The sequence below is a fragment of the Pituophis catenifer genome, unplaced genomic scaffold, assembly GCF_029215685.1.
Source record: "Pituophis catenifer annectens isolate HBS135680 unplaced genomic scaffold, rPitCat1.0.hap2 SCAF_2, whole genome shotgun sequence".
NCBI classification, from domain to species: Eukaryota; Metazoa; Chordata; class Lepidosauria; order Squamata; family Colubridae; genus Pituophis; species Pituophis catenifer.
Window position 1 is genome coordinate 80,215,495 of NW_027256882.1, and position 22,415 is coordinate 80,237,909.

Sequence of the window (22,415 nt, forward strand, 5' to 3'; positions counted from 1 at the left end):
GGCAGATTGTTTAAGGCAGAGAATTCATTTGTGGGATTATATTCACTGAATGCCCAATTAAGGAAGCCCATTTGATATCTCTTTGAGGTCAAACTATATTTTCTTTTTTCCAGATGCTTTATATTTCACTCTTTAAAAGTTGGAATGGTGACTTGTGTTTTTTTTAATAAAATAAAAGTGCTTATTTTACTTAAAATAAAATTTTAAAAAATAACCATTTGTGCTTTTAATTTCATTATTTTGACCTTATTATACCACTATAGTAGCACCTGTTTCATCTGATGGAGCAGCACAGATCTCTTTTTACTACATGGGCTACAATAGTATAAGACTATGGACCAGGACACTTATCTGTACAGACTGCTTCCTAGAGAAAAAGGAACTTCACACCCTCCCACATCACACAGTTAATATAAAAAAAATGAAACATTTTTTTTCTTATTTTAGTCATTACTCTTCCTCTCCACCTTATGAGCCTCAATTTTATATTCCTGCAATTGCTATTATCATTTAACCATGTGTTGTCACCATGTCGTCTGTGAGTGAGTAGGCAGCTATATAAATTTTATACATTTTTCTAAAAAATAAATAAAATTAAGAACCCATACTATGTGGTAGGAAAGTTGCCTGCTTCCCTATTTTAAGTTCTACATTAACTTTAAAAAGTGCAAAACTTTTTCTTGCTGTTATCTTAAGTCAACTATTCAAGAATGACTTTTACACTGTAATGTAAGAGACAACAACTTGCAAGAAGTTGAGTTAACAAAATGACTTTAACAAAACCCACTTTTTATATTCAGTACCTGAGAATCAGAATGTGCTTCAAACTGGCCATATCCTCCTACAGTCTGGTCAAAGGTATACATCAGACGGAGATCTTCCTCATGCAATTCATGCCCTTCTACAACAGTTGTGCCTAATTCATTTAAAGAAGAGAATTCTGTATGGCATGTTAAACATGATCATTCAATTTCAAAATAATCTTTAATTATTCTCTTTTTCATTTGAAAGATAAACATATGTATCAATATGACTCTGTATTTATCCCTCTAATAAATTGTTCACTTTTTTTCATCCAAATACTTTGATTTATTTAGCATTAGACAGGCGTCATTCAGGAAATAGGTAGTCCTTGACATATGATGATGCTAATGGAGTCTGCCCGTTACGGTCTATGTCATGACAGTTGTAAAATGGGTCAATCAAGTGCCTGGCCAATTTGGCTTTTTTTACAGTGGTGGTTAAGCAAGAGAGACAATCGTAAAATCATAGCAGTCATAAAGTGAACATGGTGGTTGTAAAATGAACACTGCAGTCATTAAGCAAACCAGTGGTCCACTATGGGTGCAATTCTGCCAAAACCCACAAGTGCAAATTTTGGCACAGTTTACAATGTGGTCATGTGACTGCAGGATATTGCAAACGCTGTAAATGAGGCTATGTTGCAGAGCGTTTGACATTCAGTCATATGACCACAGAGGAGGTTGGATTGTTAGAACTTCAGATTCAGGTTCTAAGTATCAAGGATTGCCTGTGCTGGAAAATTAATAACATTAATGTTAAAATCCAGAACATTAGGTTTATGTTTGTTGTAAGAATGGTTGCAGGAATTAGGTATGTCTAGTTTAATGAAAGAAAGTAGTGATAGTAGTGTTCCAATATCTATGGGATTGCCACAGAGAAGAGGGGGTCAACCTGTTCTCCAAAGCACCTGAGGGTGGGACAAGAAGCAATGGGTGGAATCTAACCAAGGAAAGAAGCAACCTAGAACTAAGGAGAAATTTCCTGACAGTTAGAACAAATAGATGGATGGTCTGCTCCCAGAAATTGTGGGTGCTCCAACATTGGAGGTTTTAAAGAAGAGATTGGACAACCGTTTGTCTGAAATGGCATAGTGTTTCCTGTTTGAGCAGGGGGTTGGACTAGAAGACCTCCAAGATCCCTTCCAACTCTGTTATTCTGTCATTCTCTTAATCTGTATTTAAGCTTACATTTATGAGGCAATCCTATCCCATTACACCTAAATGCTTTTCAACAGTGCCTGCTAAACTCAGCGTGCTTGGACATTTCTATTTTGTGCAGGTCTCTTTTTTGAAGTTTATTTGTTAAAAGCACTAACAATTTGCAGGTTCTCTCTATTCATTTTTTAAAAATTTAAGACTCTTAACCATTTTTGTTTTTAGCAGTCAGGGATAGCAAATTCACAGGCGTCTATTAGCTGGAATCCTGAGACTTGGATAGATTTGTTTGGAGACCCTGAGATCCAAGAAATAGATCCTATGGTTTTTGGTATCCTGGATGCTACAATGTACATTTGCATAGCCTCTCCAGCCTGATGCTTTACATAAGACAGTTCCTGCTATATTCATTCAGGATGTTATATAGACAAAGGGAAAGGCCAATAGAGTCTCGAAAGGTAGGCATCCTCCAAAATATTCTTAAGCTTAGATAGTGAACCTCAAAATCCAGAGAGACAAGAGAAAATCTTGGCTCTCCATGCTACCTTTGAAGATGATAATGTTAACTTGAACTGAAAATTGGAATTCACTGTATTGGTTAGGGTTAGGGTTAGGCAAGACCAAAGAAGCTATAATGTTTAATAAATGTTATATCTAGCACTTAACTTTTTAGTTTAAAACAAAATATTCCAAGTTTTTAACTATAAAATATTATTTTCCTTGGCAAGATTGATGGAAATAGAAGAAAGATGAATAAAAATAATGGGAATGAAAAACTATAAAGTACTAGAAGGGACAGAATTTGTAGTTAACGGGAACTGAGCTTAATTAATTATGTCAAGCCCCTATATGGGCATCATATAAAGTTGTAAAAAATTAGTATAAAAATACAAAAAAGAATACAAAAACAAATTCTACTCTGCCAATTTAAATAATCCCCTGACATTTTCTGGCTTTCAATGATTACTTTAACTGTTTCCTTGTTTGCAATTATTTTCCAATACATTTCCAGTTTCCAATGCATTCCAATTTCCAATACATATATAATCTATAAATATTTGATATTTGTTTATATATGAGTTTTGAGGGCTGCCTGACTCCAGAATGACTTTGGATGGGTTACAAACACAATCCTGGTAACATAAAATACATAAAATACAAACGACAGAGGCTTCCCACTGAAGTGCCCCACTCCAAGGAGAGCAGCTAAGTTGTTATATAGAAAGGAATACTGTAGCTTTTAAATATTAGTAGGTTATAATAGTAGGTTATAACCTACTATTAGTAGGTTATAATATATTCAAGAAGCTAAAGAGCCTTGGTAGTACAGTGGTCTAAAGCACCCTGTTATTAAGACCAGCTGCCTGCAATTACTGCAGGTTCGTATCTCGCCAGGCTCAAGGTTGACTCAGCCTTCCATCCTTTCTAAGGTAGGTAAATTGAGGACCCAGTTTGTGGGGGCAATAAGCTGACTTTGTATAAATATACAAAAGGATAAAGGCTATTGCTTAGCGCACTGTAAGCCGCCCTGAGTCTCCGGAGAAGGGCGGCATATAAATCAAAATAAAAAAAAAAATGGGTTGGTTTGCAATCCAAGCACATCACAGTTTTATAACAATGCTGAATGGTTACCAACCTGTCTTCTGAAATTCTTCCAACAGCTCACTTGGCAATTCTTTGATAGCAGCCATTACAGATTTAAAGGCACCTTTAAGTCGCTTCCCAAGCACCATATGATCAGGTTCTGCTCTCAAACGGATTCCGTACTTATCTTTATCAGTTGATAAAGTCACTTTGCGGACATTAAGTTCCTTCGTGTTTAATAACATACACATATCCCCCCCAAGGAAATAAAAAGAACAAAGAAGAATACGTTATTATGATTTTCAAATTGCAACATATGTTGTATAGAAAAGACAAGACAAGAATATCAAGCAACTGTCTGGGCATAATTCTAACCCTGTGTGATTATATTTAAGGAAAGAAAGGGAGTCTCAACCTATTCAATACAAGAAAAACTTTTACCAAAATATTAACCAAACATTCTGATGTATACCTACTTCCAGTTTAATTCTGGAATTAAACTTTGCTTGTACTAGACATCTCTCTATTAGACTAGATCTCCCTTTTTCAGGTTGTACAGTCTTTAGTCACTTTGGAAAGGCAATGATCATCTAGAAAGTAATTAGTTACCTTAATAACTAAGGAGCCTGGATAGCTCAGCAGACTAATGCATTGTAATTTAACTCCAGCTGTCTGCAATTAGTAAGTTCGAATCTTGCCAGGCTCAAGTTTGACTCAGCCTTCCATCCTTTCTAAGGTAGGTAAATTGAGGACCCAGTTTGTGGGGGCAATAAGCTGACTTTGTAAAAATATACAAAAGTATGAAGGCTATTGCTTAACGCATTGTAAGCCGCCCTGAGTCTCCGGAGAAGGGCGGCATATAAATCAAATTAAAAAAAAAAAAGTCTTCTGCAACTAAGCTGTAATCAAATATATAGGTTTATATACAGTACAATATTATAATATGAGATAATTTAATTCAGCCTAGTGAAACGGATTTGATAACACTATTAATTACAAATGGAGCTGTCTCTTAAATATACTGCATTTCCTATTTTACATCCCAAAGTTGTTCAAGTACCCTGTTTCCCCCAAAATAAGACATCTCCTGATAATAAGCGCAATCGGGCTTTTGAACACATGGAAATAAGGACAAGCGCTTATTTCAGGGTTCAAAACAATATAAGACAGGGTTTTATTTTTGGGGAAACACGGTATACTTATGCTAAAATGCTGCTGCTGCTTTTGTCACATGACTTTTTTTTGCCACCGTTGTTAAGTGAATCACTGCAGTTGTTAAATTATTAACACAGTTGTTAAGTGAATCTGGCTTCCCGACTGACTTTGCTCAGGTCACAAAAGATGATCACATGACCCCGGACACTGCAACTGTCATAAATATGAACCAGTTACCAAGCATCCTAACGTAAATCACATGACCATGGGGAAGCTGTGTCATTAGTGTGAAAAATGGTCATAAGTCCCTTTTTTCAGTGCTGTTGTAATTTCAAACGTTCACTAAGCGAATTGTTGTTAAATTGAGAGCTATATATATATAACACCAAAGAAAATATCCTTAAATGAAAAGACACAGAAAGAATATGAAAGTATTGTTTGAAAAATAAAATTCAACAGCAGATGTAGCTAATCTGTCCCTTTAAATTTCTGTAGAACTTCTTAAATCTACATTATATTGAAAAATTCTGACACAATATTGATGATCTGTATTTATACATTGTAGGGACATGCATACTTCAAAAATAATTTGGAGAAGTGCTTGAAACACTGCATAAGTCGAGTACAACCCTTCTTTTCGTTAAGACAGTGTCTGTTTAGCTTTCTACGGGAGCCAAGAAAAAGGAGCAGTTTCTATTAAGAGCCTACTCATTGACATGGATGGATGCAACTCTTGCAGTAGTGTGAAAAAAAGAGGCTCCTTTAATGAAAACCAGAAAGGTCTTTTGCTCAGGCAATCCCCAGAGAACTAGTTCAAATAATTTCCAAAGCATGCACAAGTCTCATAAATGTAGAAAAAGAGCCAAAACAGGCTGTCGCAGCCAAAAATAAAAAGGAATCTGGAAGCCCTTTTTCATTTGCCTCTTATTTACATTTGTTGGTCTGAAATGGTACTATCAGAGTCCCTTTAATAAATGGGTAATTCTGGGGGAGGAAAGGAATGAGGTCAAGTATCTGTGTTCTTATCATACATGGTATATATCAACCTCAGAATTTATTTTAACCTGCTAGCTTAAACCTTCTACTTTCCTATTGGACTCCTATATACGTAACAGATATAGCCTACTAAACTGCTAATGTACAATAATGTACAAGATACATTTTTTCACAATATACACACAAAATCCATATTTCACATACTTTGTGTAACTTTGGATCATTTTCTTAATAAATAAATGAACAAGGACAATGTTTATGACTCAATTGTTTGATTAAGTGCTCTTTATTATGTTTTAGGGATTGTGTGAAAACATCACATTTTAGGTCATAAACCTCACCCTGTGCATCCATGCGTGGCCCCAAACATGCCTCCCGTGCACCCCCTGCACCCCCCCCGCATGCGCGGCAGAGATTCACCAACACAGCCTTAGAGCATCTTCAACAATTGTATAGTACTAAAATTCAATAAAATTGAATGTAATAATCATAATTGATTTGCTAATACCATCTCAAATGTTATCATATATAGGAATGTTATTATCATGGACCTAGCGCTAGCGTATATATGTTTTGAGGGGAACAACATTTTAAGTGATATAACTGAAAAAGCCCTGTTTCTGATCAATGCCGAATTAAGAACTACGCCATATGCATAATCATCAGGACTTTTGATGAAGATCAGAATAGTCTGGTGGCTGGTGGCTGGTGGCTCAGCAGACTGATAGCACTGTGATTAACACCAGCTGTCTGCAATTACTGTAAGTTCGAATCTCCCCAGGCTCAATGTTGACTCAGCCTTCCATCCTTTCTAAGGTAGGTAAATTGAGGACCCAGTTTGTCGGGGCAATAAACTGAATTTGTATAAATATACAAAAGTATGAAGGCTATTGCTTAACGCATTGTAAGCCACCCTGAGTCTCCGGAGAAGGGCGGCATATAAATCAAATTAATTTTTTTTAAAAAAAAAAGTCAGGCTGATTTATTTGGGAAAAGGAGTTATCTCAGGTATTGTTGTTTTAAATATTTAGGGCTTCACAGATTAATACCAGAATCTTAAACTTGGACAAAAAATTAGCAGCCACTTTCAACAATACTGTTACAGACAAGGGCTCTTCTCTTGAGACATATCATTTTATTATTTCATGAAATAGAATTATTTTTAATCCATTATCTTTGAGAAGAAAATTCTAAGTTAGGTTCATGTTATACTAAACTTCTAATCAACACTGTTAATTGCTCCTCAATCAAGATTTGACATTCTCCTTCTGTTTTAAACCATCTATTTTAATCTAAACAAAAGTTCATTGGGACATATTCATCCTTTTGATCCAGCAAACTTTTCAACAGGTAAGATTTGTCATTTTGGACATGCTATGTACATTTAGATAATTCTTTAATTATCATGAACCTATTTAAAGCTGGACTTCTACCATCATGTGCAATATGGACAAAGCATTTAATAGTCACTGAATAACTATAATAATACCTTTGCTATTTTTGCATGTGAACTATCATTATCACCTTCTGTGCTTTTTGATTTGCTTTTCTGGCAGAAGATACAGAACAATTAAAACTCGGACTATACGTTTTCTGAAGTTTTTATCCCAGAGCTATAATTGCACTCAACAATGAACTAAAGGGCCATCATCAGTGAGCTGTTGGACAGCATTACTTGGTCTGTTGTGTGGATGTTTGGGTGGTTTAGGGGTGGGGAATTTGTGGTGGGTGTGGATGTGTTTGGGGATTGTTATGTGTGTTGGACCTGGTCTTTGGGTGTTAAGTGAATTTCGTTGTATGGGTATACTGTGTATATACATACAATGACAATAAAGTTATTATTATTATTTGGCAAATTTGAAAAGAGATGAGAGAGTTTTTAATATACTTGTTCATCTTACCTCAAGTATATACTTTTCCAAGGACTTGATGTCTTCCAGTGCTTGAGAATCCTGATGGATAATCACCACTTCTTTCAATGGATACTAAAATCAAATTCAAGAACTTCAATCCCAAAGAAGCAAAGTGCCAATTAATGTATTGATTTACTTCTGAAAGTAGAGAACATCTTACCTTTACTGGAATGGTTTTCCTATCTCTGATTACACGTCCCAGCTCAATAACAGACTGCATCCGAGAAACAGCACTTTCTATGTTTTTGTCGATCAGGTCTTCCCTAGATTGAAAGAGCAAACAATTTTTTTTATCTCAATATATGCAGAGTTCCAGAAACCAAGAATACGTAAGATTAAAATAGTACAAACAAACTGAAAAAAATAATATTTAAAAAAGATCACACATTAAAGCAATAGAACTACCAAATTTAAGATCACTTATTCTCCAACTATATACATACATCAAACAATTGCTATAAATTGGACATATTCTTCACTGAAATAGCACAGAAAAAAAATGACAAACTAAAGATGTTTTACAAAAGTAAAACAAAGATTTACACGCTCAGGACCAAGGACCTAGACCAGTGATGGCAAACCTTTTAGACACCGAGTCCCCAAACTGTACATGCATGCATGCCCAAACTGAAAGTTGTGTATGTGTGGACATGTGGACATGTACAGACATGTGCACAGACATGCACGAATGTGCACAGGCACAGATATGGTTGCGCACATGCTCTCACATGCGCGCATGCGCAGCAGAGATTCAAAGACCAGCTGGCTGGCAGGAAGCGGGGCATCCCAATACCGGCAGCGCAGCAAGAGATAAGATCTTTTTCTTTCGTGAGCTTCTGTTTCGTCATTTGCAGGATAACAGACACTCATGAAAGAAACGCCATGGAGATCTGACCTGGGGCGATGGCGCACGTGCCAGCAGAGAGGCTCTGCATGCCACCTCTGACATGCATGCCATAGGTTCACCATCATGGATCTAGACTTTACAGCCAAGTCATTAATAAATGTGGAGATGAAGAGAAATGAGATATATACCCAATTATTATCATAATAAGAATAAGGAGGGAGGACTGTTGAAAACAAGCCAGCCAATATACAGTATTTTTAATTATATTCACAAATGTTATAATATTTGGCATCATTAATTGAAAAAAATTAGGCAACTGGAACTTCACAAATTAACTTGCTACTCTATAAATAACCATACAGCTTTCTTTTTTTTTCTTTTTTTTTAATTTTAAAAAACAAACTTTATTGGATTTAAAAATATTAACAAGAAAAAAAAGAGAAAATATACAAATTTTCTCACTCATAAAATTTACATTTTCAATCCACAGTTACACTAACATACTAAATACATGTGATTATATAAACACATATATACAAATATACAAATAGTGACTTATTTACCTGTTCTATCTATCTGATGGTGCTTTTTTTTATTATTATTACTTGCATTTCCCCTAATTCTTATCTTTACCCTTTTTTCCTTTGGTTTATCCACTTATACCATCTATTCCTTACTATAAAATATTTTGAGTCTTCCTTGTCCTTTAATTCTAGAGTTAATTTATCCATTTCTGCGCATGTGTAGATTTTTTGAATTACTTCCTGATCTGTTGGCATACGATCTGTTTTCCACAGTTGTGCTATAGCCAGTCTGGCTATAGTGTCAAATATTTGTAATGTAATATAGTGTAATATTTGTACACTAATTTGTAGTGTCAAATATTTTATGTCTTTTCTAATACACATTATACAATAATATTTCAAAGGCATTTGAACAAGTTACACAGCACAAGCTACATGCGGTGTGGCAGTCGTGACTATATTTTTATGCTTTAAAAATCCACAACACTGAAAGAAGAGATTTTCCTTCTCAATAAGCTCTTTTTACTATCTTGAGAAATTCCTTTAGTAGCCTTCATTACAGACTAGATGTGCAAAACAAATAGCCCAAGTAAGAATGAGACACATCCAAATCAAACAAATCCTTTTTGCCAATGCCAACCATATCAATAAAACAAGCATCAAGTTTCAGGCAATTTTTCCAAATAGCTTTACTTGAAAACAGCTAACATCCTGCGGCAACACCTTTAACACCATCTGACAAAAACTTCTTTCTATCCCAGGTCCTTGGGTGGGGCGATAGATGGATAAAAATGCCAAATAAAGTCTAAATATCTGGACCAAACATAATGCTTGGCCACTGATATAGTTCAGCCTCACCTTTCAAGGCTACTGGTTTTGCTGGTTGACTTCTATTCAGGTCCCAAAGGGCAACTACTAGAGCTAGAAGAATGAATAAGCCAAGCTCCCAGGTACTGCCAATGGTCACCTTCTCTAAATTGATGCTTTGAGCCTAAAGAAAGCATTTTCCCACAATATAGGGACTATCTCCATTATAGCCATCAGGATTAGATATGGAAGATGTAATCAATAAAAGGGTATGATTAGCTTTAACATATTTATTTTTCATTTACAGGTTGTCCTTGACTATATCACTGCAATATATCCTCAATAATTTACTGTACTTGATTATTTATTAACTGAAACTGTGTTCTGCCAATCAAAACGGATTGTTGATGATTTACATACTATACATTGATAAAAATGCAATAAAGCTTTAAAAATAATTAATCAACCAACATCGCATGTTACTCAATCTGTTAGCACTAGGTTGCACAGCTGATACAGGAAATACGAAAAGTAAAAACTAAATCAATCCAATCCCAAAATCTGTCAAACCCTCAAGATTGCCTATATTATTACTACTGTTAAGCTAGCGTCTTTAGCAATGATCTATTTCAAAAGAATTAAAAGGCCTCAAAGGTTTTTTTTCAGGTTATCCATGACAAATGCACAGAATTCCAACAGTAGAGAATGAATGCAAGTTAAACACTTTACTAAGCTGATAATTATACAGTTGCTCACCTAACTTGAGGAAGCATGAGGTAGTGAATGCTATCAGTATTCTTCTCCTGAACACAAGCAGGATGAATAAGAGTCTTCAAATTCTGGTACATTAGTTCGGTAATAAACGGAGTATAAGGTGCCTGAAATGACAATATGGTCTTAACTCACATTATGCTGCATATTCTAAATTCTTGACTGATTATAAATCTTACTGAAATGATTACTGAATCTCATCTATGTCATTTCTACAATGAATGCTAACAGAATTTACACAATGAAAAGACAATTGTGCCAGCAATCAAAATTGTACTTTATTCATCTGTTTTCCTCTATCAGAAACTGTAAGACAGATGGAGCTATATTACATTATCTTTCTTCCATCCAATGGCTGGACTCCAAGTCTCAATCTAATGAACAGCATGAGAACACAAAATGTTATAGCTTGTCTGATAGTACCTGGTTCTCTACAGCTGCTTTACAAGCAATCATCCTGAGAAATCAGTAAGAACAGGATGTGTGTTTATTCTGTTTTGTGTCAGATAAGATATATTAGAGGAGGACTGGTCCTCTAACTTCAGTTTACGTTGGAGAGCCTCAATATTTCCTGCAGAGGCCTTCAATTGCCTAACAAGATGTCCAGAACTACTCCACACTTACACACACATATAGCAATAGCACTTAGATGTATATACTGCTTCACAGTGCTTTACAGCCCTCTCTATGCAGTTTATAGAAGTCAGCATATTGCCTCCAACAATCTGGGTCCTCATTTTACCGATTTCAGAAGGATAGACGTCTGAGTCAACTTTGAGCCTGGTGACATTCGAGCTGCCAAATTGCAGGCAGCCAGCAGTCAGCAGAAGTATCCTGCAGTACTGCATTCTAACCACTGCACCACCACGGCTCATACCATATAGTTACATTCCCACTAAAAGGGAAGAGAAAATAACAGTAAAACTTTTCCCACTCAGAAATCTTTTGCACAACTGCCATTTCTCCTTTGGATATTAGAAATACGAATGCAATTTGTTCTTGTTCTCCAGTGAGTTCTGACATAACCAACATTTTGCCTTTCTTGCTTTCCCTTATCCTTTCTTTGCAATTTAGTTTCCTTTTAGCATAGTTTATTTAGATTGTAGTATAGAAGTTCTGCATTCAATTGTTACAAGTCATAGTGTTTAAATAAAACTCAATTTTAAGAAAAGGTTACATTAACAACAAACTAGGAGTTAAATATGGCTGATGTGCAGTAAAGAATACTTCAAATGCAATTATTAGCTTTAGAAATATCTATATTGAATGTTGGCCTGTGTAGAAAGGGAAATTATTAATAATTTAATAATTAGTAATAATTATTATTAATAAATAATGGTCTGGTTAGGAAGAGTGCAGGTTTTTTAAAATTTGAAATTCTTTAAAAAAATAAATTTGGTCGTATAGCCATACTCCATCAGAATACATATAGCTTTGGCTACAATCTCCTATCTAAACTATTATTAGAATTAATGCAGATTATAATATATTCTCACCATAAGTCTGCACATGGAGTAGAGGACGCTGAATAAGGTTTCTAAGGCCATAATGCAGTCTTCTGTTCCATTCTCACCCTACCCATTTAGAGACAAAAGAGTAATTAGACATTTTTATTTCTGATTTATTCACATATTTTAAGCAAAATAGCAATCAGGTTTGAATAAAATATTAATTCTATCAAAAGCATCTATTTTTAAGCACTTGGATTTATTATTTCTTTAAATAAAGCAACATAAAAGCAAAAAATGAATGTCATGGATATATACAGTACATTGGGAAAAAATTAATTTACCTTTAACCTCCTTCGATTCATTCTGACATACCAGTTGGTTAGAATGTCTACAAATTTAACCAGTCGAGGAACTACTGTGTACAGTCTGTAGGCTAAAAATTAAAAGGAAAAAAATGTGTAATAGGGGTTTTTTTTTCATTTCAGTCTCTTTTTCTCACAGAATGATTTGGTTAATACTGCAACAATTTTGTGACAAAAATATTAAAATAGAGGAATCCATTTTTTTTTAATTTAACGTTGCAAATCCATTACCAATCCCAGATTCAAACTTGTATTAACAATCATTGTCGATATAGTTATATACCCAAAGCTAATTTTTGCTTAAAATTAGTGACAGAAGAATAGGAATTAAATCTACACTGAACAGGAATATGGGGATTCATTTACAGGCGCAGTTTCCAAAAACGCAGCAGTCTCTGAGAAGATACTCCCCTGAGTTTCTGCCAAATCCAAAGCATTTTCTTTATTGATGTCTATGTTGCATTTTAATGGTTTTTATAATTTTATTGGGTATTTTTTTAAAAAATTGTACTGTGTGTTTTATTGTTGTGAGCCACCCTAAATCCTTTCGGAGATAGGGCAGCATATAAGTCCAAATAATAGATAGATAGATAGATAGATAGATAGATAGATAGATAGATAGATAGATAGATAGATAGATAATCAGTGGAACAACTTGCCTCCAGAATCTGTGAATGCTCCAACACTGGAAGGTTTTAAGATGATGTTGGATAACCACTTGTCTGAAGTAGTGTAGAGTTTCCCGCCTATGTAGGGGGTTGGACTAGAAGACCAAGGTCCCTTCCAACTCTGTTGTTCTGTTCTGTTCTGTTCTGTTCTGTTCTGTTCTGTTCTGTCTATTCTATTCTATTCTATTCTATTCTATTCTATTCTATTCTATTCTATTCTATTCTATTCTACCTATTAAAATGCGATGTTTTGAGGGAAAGGAGGGAAATGGAAGCAATGAAAATGATGCATTTTTACACCATCATCTCCTTTCCCAATCTCTGGACTAGATGCACACAGAGGAAAACAACATCGAAGCTGCTAAACAGAAGTGGGTTGTGTCCATTAGGGTGGCAAAAGAGTTTTTTAAAAGCAACAGATGCATAAAATATATCAGTAACTGGCAGAGCAACTTTCTACAACAGTGATAATTTCCTTTCTTTCCCCCCCCCCAAAAAAAAACTGCACAAAAAGTTGATCAATTTCACTCAACATTCAACAAACATGTATAATCTTATGTCTAAACAGATTGAGCATGCATACAAGTCACAAAGCTAATTTTCTGCTGAAACACTGATAAAATGTACGCACCAGCCATCTCAGCCCTGAAGAACTGAATCAGTGATTGTGTGAAGGAAAGGATCCATTTATCCATAATATTGTTGCTTTCTTTAATTGCATTCTCGTTGTAAAGGAATTCCTTCCCATCTTTCTATGAACATGGATTAAAAAAATAAAACAAGGAATATAGTTTTGTTGCATGGAAAATGTTCTTAATTAGAACTTTTGGGGGGGGCTTAACCAAGGGTTGAATGCTGACACAGATTTTTGCAACAAATATACATAAAAATACGACTCCTGATTCTTGCAACTCATATAGAGCCAGTAATAAATTTAATTGTTCTTAGAACAAGTTCTTCTATAGGCAAACAACTGCAGATTATCCTGTATATCTGAGAATAAAAGATATCCCTTGAATGCCATTCAAAAGTTCTGTTTACCTTAACAACTATACCATCATGCCATGCTAAGAGAATAAAAATTTTCTATATCGTCCATCAGTTCAAATAGTTTGGCAAGGATATCATCTTAGTTTCAATTACATTAATAGGTCTAGAGACCTTTAAAACTAGTTTCATAAGAAATAGATGCTTTCAAGGTTCTCATTTAAGGAGCTTTTATGGACTTCATTCCCATTATAACATTTATTCATCAATAAATAATTTAATTGGCATAATTGCCAAAGCACATCACTTATACAAATACATTTTCTAGGCAATGAGCACAACTATAATGAGACCAATATTTTGGTACCAAAATGCAGTTCAGTGACTTAATAAAAGAAAAAGAAAAGTGAAATATTAGGGCAAACCTGAATTGCCTTATTGTGAACAGTGCCTGGGGAGACTCAGAAATAGCTGGTTAATTATAAAACTTTGAAGATCTGCCTGTAAAGGTGACTGCTAAAAAAGTAAATCAATTTTGTTTTCTACTTTTTGAAATCTGCTGCCTTTATTGCAAGGTCTCCAAAGTTGTTTTGAAAGCTCAGATATTATAAGAGGTGTATAATTACAAGCTCCTCAAATGATCAATTTCCCACAAGCAACATCATGTATTTGAGAGTATATCTGTGATAAAGTTTTCCCTACCAAATAACCATCTCTTAGTTTCTCTGCGCAATGACTTTTCTGAAATGCAATAGTAGCTGAGAGCACAGATTAAATTTTGCGACAGGCACAAACATTCATTATACCAGGAATCATCAATGAAGTTCTCAAATACAGTGAGAGTGAAGCCAATATTTTATTAAATTCTGATAGATATAAAGAGTTATTGTTGCTGCTGCTGCTGCTGTTGCTATTAAATTCCAAAAATTGATCCCAGAGGCCGAGGATCATATACCTATGATATTAGTGGGATGGGAGGCAATTTGCCATTTACACGTCTTATTGGCTTCTCATGGTGGCCGTGATTTTCCTTTATGATAGTTTTTTAAAAATAAATTCATCTCACTGGTTACAACAAAAGATATTACAAAGCTATGCTAATTCAAAGATGGCAAAATTATCAATTAAGGACTTTGACAAGAACAGAAAGGAGTTTGAATTCAGTAGATAAACAAAAGTTTCGGCCATCAGAATTTGGATCATGAAGTTTCAGAAACTTCTGAAGACCTTGCTGTATTATTATATTTAACCAATCTAGGACATAGATAAGTTTAAATTTAAACCCTACAATATTTTATAATATCTGTGCACAGGGTTACAGCCTAAAAGCAATTATTCCAAAGGCATACTCTCAAGCAACTCAATGAACTACTTTTAAATCCAAAGTACTACTTCTGATTTTCTGCTCTCGAGGGTGCTTCTATTATTTAGATCGTTGCATGTATGTGTTCAGAGAAGCCATTTTGATGGTGGAAAAAAAATCTATAACATAATATTGGTTTATAAACTCACTTCTGAACTACCTTGCTTAGCAATGGAAATTTTAGGTCCAATTGCGATTGTAAGTCGAAGACTACCTTTAAGTGGTCTAAAAACCAAGTCCTATTAGGAATAATAAAAGAGGTGGCCATGCTTAAGAAAAGACTTAAGAGAAGGTTAGGTGGTTGTCTATAAAAATCTTAAAAAAGGTGTCCCATGCATGGGAAAGCAGACTTAAATATCTGTTGAACTGAGAGCAAGGCAAGAACCATCAGATTTTTAAAAAAATTAAAAATCAGCATTATAGAATATTAGACAATGTTGTAACTCCCACTTCTGAAGGCTCTCAACTAGAGATTGGATGGCCATATGCCAGGCTGGATTTTGTGGATTCCTGCACGGAGTAATAAAACCAGGTATGGTAGCACCTATTCCAACTAACATATTTTCGTTATGTCCAACTAATAAGCTTTCATGAGCTGCATCTCACTTTATCACTTGCATAGATACACTCTTAACATGTCTTTCCTCCTACTAGAAAGGGGGAAAGTAATGGATTAGGTGACTTTACAGGATCCTCAAACTCATACATTCAGTGATTCTATAATTCTTTACTGGTTTTTCATCTTCTAACTAGCCTTCATTGTTATTTATGTTCCTGGCCCAGAGTTCTTCTTAGACATAAAAGTGACATTGGGGACTAGTGCTTTGCTCTCTTAACTTCTCATTAACTTTTTTCATTAGATATATTTGAAATTTTGCACAAATAGACTGCTATGTCCCAACAGAGATGCCCACAGCTACCACTATGAGGAACTCAGCATGACATTAAGTGTTTAAAATAGAACAGAGTATTAAAAGTAATAGTCTCAGATCCAAGTATATAATGTTGGCTTTACAACTGTGTGTATCTAAATGTAGATCTCCATACATTATGTCTGATACTCTAATCATTCTGACAATTGTTCCAATAAGAGCAAAGATAAACTACATTTCCATTTAATTTTAAAACTGCACTGAAGCATATGGAGTGTTGTTTGATAAAAAAAATAAGTCAAGAAAACTGCCCGAAGGAGCACATAAATTGAATAACAATAATATAAATTGGAGCCATTAAAAAAGAAATCAGATCATATTTAAAATTGCTGTTTAATAATGGCAGAAATCTCACCCCCCACTGCATTTATTGGCAATATTTGAAAGTTTTATACCTTGAGTTGCAGAATGACAACATTCTGAATCAGAAAGCGATAGGCATTATACCAGGGAAGGAAGACATCTTTCAGCACATCTCTTACACCTTCTTCCTTGAATCTTAGGTTTTCCGCTCTTACAACTGGAGAATTGATAAGGTACAACCTATAGCAGCAAATTGAAATATAGAGAAATCTTTTTCTGCTTTCGAATGTTCAGCAGCCACTTTAAACATGTGCACTTTTAACATTCTGACAATTCTTTAACTCATACCCAGGAAAGATGGGTTGATGTTGCTTAGCAACTTTGTTAACATGCAATGTTCCCTATTAAAACAGCAGCCTTAATCAATGGTGTTAATCTAATTACAAGCCTTCCCCACACAAAACTTAGCTACATAAAAATTTATTAGCATTTACAGAGCAGCCTAATAGACTTAGCATATTTTATTAATTGCAATCTTATTTTATCTGCTGAATGCAACTTTAGAAACCCATTTGAAAAGACTTTGTTGTCAACTCAATTTCATTCATTTCATTCTTTTCAAGTATTTTTTCATGTTCTCAGGCAATAGCTTTCCCCAACTTGATTTTTTTTCAGGCACACTCCCAGAATTTCCAGCTAACATAATTATGCAAGATTACCATGAAGACAAATTTTAGCTAAGATTAAAAAAAAAAACCCAAAATGTTCTTAATAGCTGATTAAGGCATACCACTGATTCAGAAGATACTCAATAAACTTACTAGCTGTGTTTATATGACAAAGCTGACCCAGCTATCCTGTGTTCAGTCACCTGATTCATCTTGGTGCACTAACAGCATGCAATCTATACTCCTCAAGTTAACTATATGTATTTTTTTTCAATTTTCTACTGCTGTAAACTTATATTTTTAAAATATAAAGAACTATAATAAAGAATTATTACCAGCCAACATGGCTGACAGCCATGCTATCCCAATACATCCTGAGGGCATCAAAGACTCACAGAAACTAATGAGAACAGGAAGATAAGTCCAGCACATTCGTACCTCAGTGCATCAGCTCCATAAGAGTTGACAATTTTTGTTGGATCTGGGTAATTCTTCTTTCGTTTGCTCATCTTTTGCCCATCACTAGGAGGGATTAAACATAAGAAATATAACAAAAGACACCTTTTTGGAAGTTTTCACATTAATTCAACTCCCCATGAGAAATCTGTTCAAAATTTTGGCAAAAGGCAAAAAGCATTGATAAATATGCTGCAAAATAAAGATGGAAAAAAACAACCATTACTTTGGCAATCCACATTTAATAGTTCAGACTTATGGTTAAGTCTCATTAGCCAAATCTTTTTCAATTTGTTTTACTCCTCTGAAATTATAGTTGAATTTGAACAGTTCTGAAGGAACTGTTACTTCATTTTAAGGAGCTCAATGAATATATAGTTTATGACTCCCACCCTCTTGACCTTCTGCAAGAGCCTGAAGACCTGGCTCTTCCAATTGGCTTCGGGCCCCAAGGGGGGGGGGGGTGTACCACAGTGTAGATGATTGATCAACTAATAGCAGTTCCCATATTAACCATGTCCAGTGTACGTTCTACTCCTTTTGTACATATTCATATTACTATTACCTTTTAGTTTTAGTTATAACTTGTGTTTTCATTACAATTTTATTGGACTTTATACATTTGTGTATATATATATATATATATATATTTTCAGTTTTAGTTTGATGTTGTAAGCCGGTCAGAATCACCTTGCAGTGAGATGGGCAGAAACAAATTTAATAAATAATAATAATGACACCACGGATTACCCACAGAAAAATTTTCAATATAGACAGGAGAAATTTAATAAGGAATAAAATATTATTATACTTGCCTGGCAAGAACGAGGCCATTTACAATTACATTTTTGAAAGGAGGCTTTCCGAAGAGAGCTGACGATAACACCAGCAAAGTGTAAAACCTGAGGGGGAAATGATACTAGATGATTCTAGGCTGGTTGTTGTTAAAATAATATACTTACATTCTTGTAAACTTATAATTTTTAATTAAACCAAGCCAATTCTTTATAGTACATTTGAAAGCATGGAGATATTAAGAACTCTCCATTTCCCAAAATTACAGAAACTTCTGGAAAATATGAACTTGAATTATTATCTTCAAATTACTGGCTTCCAATATACGTGTCTGAAACCTTTGTAGTTATGTGCTGACTATAAATAATGTTTAAATATTTAAACCATTGTATTTTACCCAACTTGTGTGACCCAGGAAGCTTGTCTGCTCTCTGGAATGATATTCACCCAGAGATCCAGATGACTTCATCCTGATGCCACTGATGCTATGCAGGAAGCTAGTAAAACCCTAACTATCATATTCTCCTAGCTCTAGAGCCAAAGTGAAGTTCAGCCTGTTGGATTTCTTTAGCTATGTGTTGTTTTGAGGGCCATTCACAATTTTTTTCTTTTATACTTTTAATTGTAAACTGCCCAGAATTATTGAGAGTCAGACAGCCTATCAAGTGTAAATCAATAATCCTTACCCGCCATAATACTACGACTGATGCAGGCTGTCCTACTTTGGCTCAGAAAGAAGATGTTTTTTTTTAAAGAAACAAATTAGTGGGAAATGCAAATGATCTGAACAATGGTGCCTGTGTAACCAGCCAACTTGTGATGGGTGAAATTAATTCTTGTTGCTTGCCTAGTTAAATTTAACCTTTGTAATATCTAGGTATGGTTTCTATTTTTATTTTCAATACTTGTCTTCTTATCTCTTCCCCTACTCTCATCTTCAATTTTATTTTCCTCTTTTTTCTATCAGTGTATCTAACCCATCGCATGTTTTCCTTTTCTTTTCTTTTCTTCTCTTTTCCTGTTTCTGTTGGAAGGAGAAAGGTTTTTCTTATAGTATAGCTCAGTGATGGCTAACCTTTTTGCCATCGCGTGCCAGGAGAGAGGGGGCGGGGGGAGGGTCGCGCATGCACGTGCCCACGCGCATTCGCACACAACCCCTCCCCCACACGCTCCTGGCACATGATGGCCTGGTAGGCCCGTTTTTCTTTCTTACCTGGTTCCAGATCCTCTCTGTGTATTTGGGAAGGGCGAAAACAGCCTTTCCCACTCCCTTGGAGGCCCTACGGAGGCTGAAAGAGCCCATTTCCCAACTCTCGGTGGGACAGGAAGTGATGTTTTTTGCTGTCCCCAGCCTCCAGAACCTCTCTAGGAGTCTCTAGGAGCCTTTCTAGGAGTCTGTAGGAGCCTCTCTAGGAGTCTGTGGAGGCTGGGGACAGAAAAAAACATCACTTCCTGTGCCACCGGGAGTCGGGAAATGGGCCCTTTCAGCGGGAAATGGGCCCTTTCAGCCTCAGTAGGGCTTCTGAGGGAGTGGGAAAGGCTGTTTTCGCCCTTCCCAGATCCATAGAAAGGATCTGGAGCCAGGTAAGAAAGAAAAACGGGCCTTCCCCACCCACCCCCAGGCCCTCTAGAGGCAGGAAACAGCCTGTTTCCCTACTTCTGGTGGGCCCAGAAGGCCCGAAAATCAGCTGTCCGGCGCGCACATGCGCCCCAGAGCTGAGCTGGCATGCCCACTAATATGGCTCTGCGTGCCACCTGTGGCACGCGTGCCATAGGTTCGCCATCACAGGTATAGCTGATAAAGACAGATGTGAAACCAATTCATTATATGTATTTTATTTTACAAGCAATTAATATTGAGACATAATACAATTAATTAATTAATTTTGTATTATCCTTGTCCTTTTGGGTACTGTGGTTTCAGGCAGATATATATGTAATACATGTTCATAATACTAATATCTACACATTTACAAGTCTGTTACAAAGACACATTCACTGAGCTAAGGATTGCTTTCAGTTGGAATTTGCTAAGTTAAAAGCAATATGCAGGATTTGGTTTGTATAGGTGTGTAGATTGTGTAGATCACACAATCAAACAAATGTTCAGACTGGATTTGACATTTTTATTCATTTTTACTTAGTCCTTCACAAGGACCTGGGAAAGGTAGATGTTGTGTGATGGTTTTAAATATATTGTTGCAAGATGTTCAGCTGCAAAGCAGCTTTTTGCAATTAATTGGTGAGTTTGGCAATACAGATCATATTTAAGACACAGATATTTTGATACTATTATTTATACATCCTTTTGAAAATATTGTCTTAGATTCGGGATTTCCCTTTTGGATAAAAAGCAGCACTATTTTAAGATAAGAATTCTTAGCACACAGCTACATTGATAGTCTTGCGTGGAATAAATAATAAAACTGTTACCATCCTCTGGTTTGGTCAATGCCTTCAGCTATGAAATCAGCAGGAAAAGCATCTTCAAATTCTTTCTTATTCTCAAACGGATAATGGACTTGGGCATAAGGCATACTTCCACTTTCAAACCAGCAGTCAAACACTTCTGAAACACGATGTAAGACACCTTTGCCACAGCATGAAGGGATAGTTATATGATCAACACTAAAGAGAGAAAAAAAGTCCAGTAACTGATACTGAATATTTATTTCAGAAGTGGTAATGTAGCCCTCACTAAAGCTTTCTCATAATATTTTTCCCTAGTGTATAGACACCATCAGTTTCGGTGGTTTTATCGTTTCAATTAATGTAGATATTGTATTATTCATACTGTTGATGTTTGCTTTTGCGGAAAACTGCTGTGAACCAATTAATTGAAATCTGTGTTATTTAATTTTAATAAATAAATAAATAATGGCACGGCAATCCCTAAAGTCAGCCCTAACGCAAGACGGCACTTAAGATAAAGCTGAGCAGTGGAGTTTTTGGGACTCCTTAAGAGGAAAAAGCACCAACTTCTTTAATCAATCAAAGCCAGGGCTTCTTGTAGGAGGAGAACTCCTTGAAGGCCTGCTTTGTCAGAAACAATTCTCTTTTTTTCCTGATCTGTATTGTCAAGATCTTCAAGATCTTAGTTCCTTTTGACTTTCTGAGCTATGGATTTATTCCCAGCTTTCAATCCTTAGACTATGTGCCATTTCAGTTTTTGAAATTTCAGACTTTCAGGCTTTATCTCCCATTATAAATTCACCTACTGACTTACTCTCTGTTCCAGTCTGCAGGCAAAAATTCTCTTAATATGACTTTTGCTGTACGGATGCCCTAGTCCCCTTTACAATCTTCAGCCCAAGTGTCATCTCTATTTCACATTGAACTGATCCACAGCTAAACTAATAAAGCCCTTAAAACCAACACACCAATTGATTCCTCCTTGTGAGCCTTCAACAGGAATGATCGCTGAAAGGTATCATGCTGGCTCATTCACATTAGAAATAAACGTTTTTCACTGAATCATATATATTTTATATTACATGAGAACTTCTCTCTTATGCAATCTTACACAGTTCAACTCAGCCCAGAATCAATCTGTATCATCCAATAAAAATTGTCACAGTGGTCCACGATCAGGATATTATTATAATACAGGTTAGAATGTTTTGGTTTTTTTGCCAGAAAAATTGCCAAAGACTAAAATATTCATTTTTAAGATGCAATTATAAGCATTTCTCTTAACTTTAATTATCTGAATTTATTTGAAGGTAACACCAGACTTAATGCAAGGTTGTAGACTGGCAATGAATTAACCATAGAGTGCAAGGGTTTAGAAGGTACTTTACCGATGATCTAGTCTCATCCACTGCCCAGGGAGGGAATCCACTACTGCAGCAGCTAATTACTATGAATACCAGCCA

At 35.5% G+C, this 22,415-nt stretch overlaps 1 protein-coding gene across 1 annotated transcript in view; it reads right to left on the bottom strand.

Annotated features, from left to right (window-relative positions):
• The window catches only part of IARS1 (isoleucyl-tRNA synthetase 1), an 80,497-nt gene that overhangs the window by 23,047 nt on the left and 35,035 nt on the right, over window positions 1–22,415 (bottom strand). The window contains exons 16-27 of the mRNA XM_070933684.1: window positions 20,974–21,168; window positions 18,561–18,647; window positions 17,728–17,811; window positions 16,714–16,861; window positions 13,668–13,788; window positions 12,348–12,439; window positions 12,052–12,129; window positions 10,541–10,662; window positions 7,767–7,869; window positions 7,595–7,678; window positions 3,595–3,769; window positions 804–916 (exon numbers count right to left, since the gene is read on the bottom strand). Coding sequence (XP_070789785.1) covers window positions 804–916; window positions 3,595–3,769; window positions 7,595–7,678; window positions 7,767–7,869; window positions 10,541–10,662; window positions 12,052–12,129; window positions 12,348–12,439; window positions 13,668–13,788; window positions 16,714–16,861; window positions 17,728–17,811; window positions 18,561–18,647; window positions 20,974–21,168 — 1,402 coding nt within the window. The remainder of the gene's footprint in view (window positions 1–803; window positions 917–3,594; window positions 3,770–7,594; window positions 7,679–7,766; window positions 7,870–10,540; window positions 10,663–12,051; window positions 12,130–12,347; window positions 12,440–13,667; window positions 13,789–16,713; window positions 16,862–17,727; window positions 17,812–18,560; window positions 18,648–20,973; window positions 21,169–22,415) is intronic.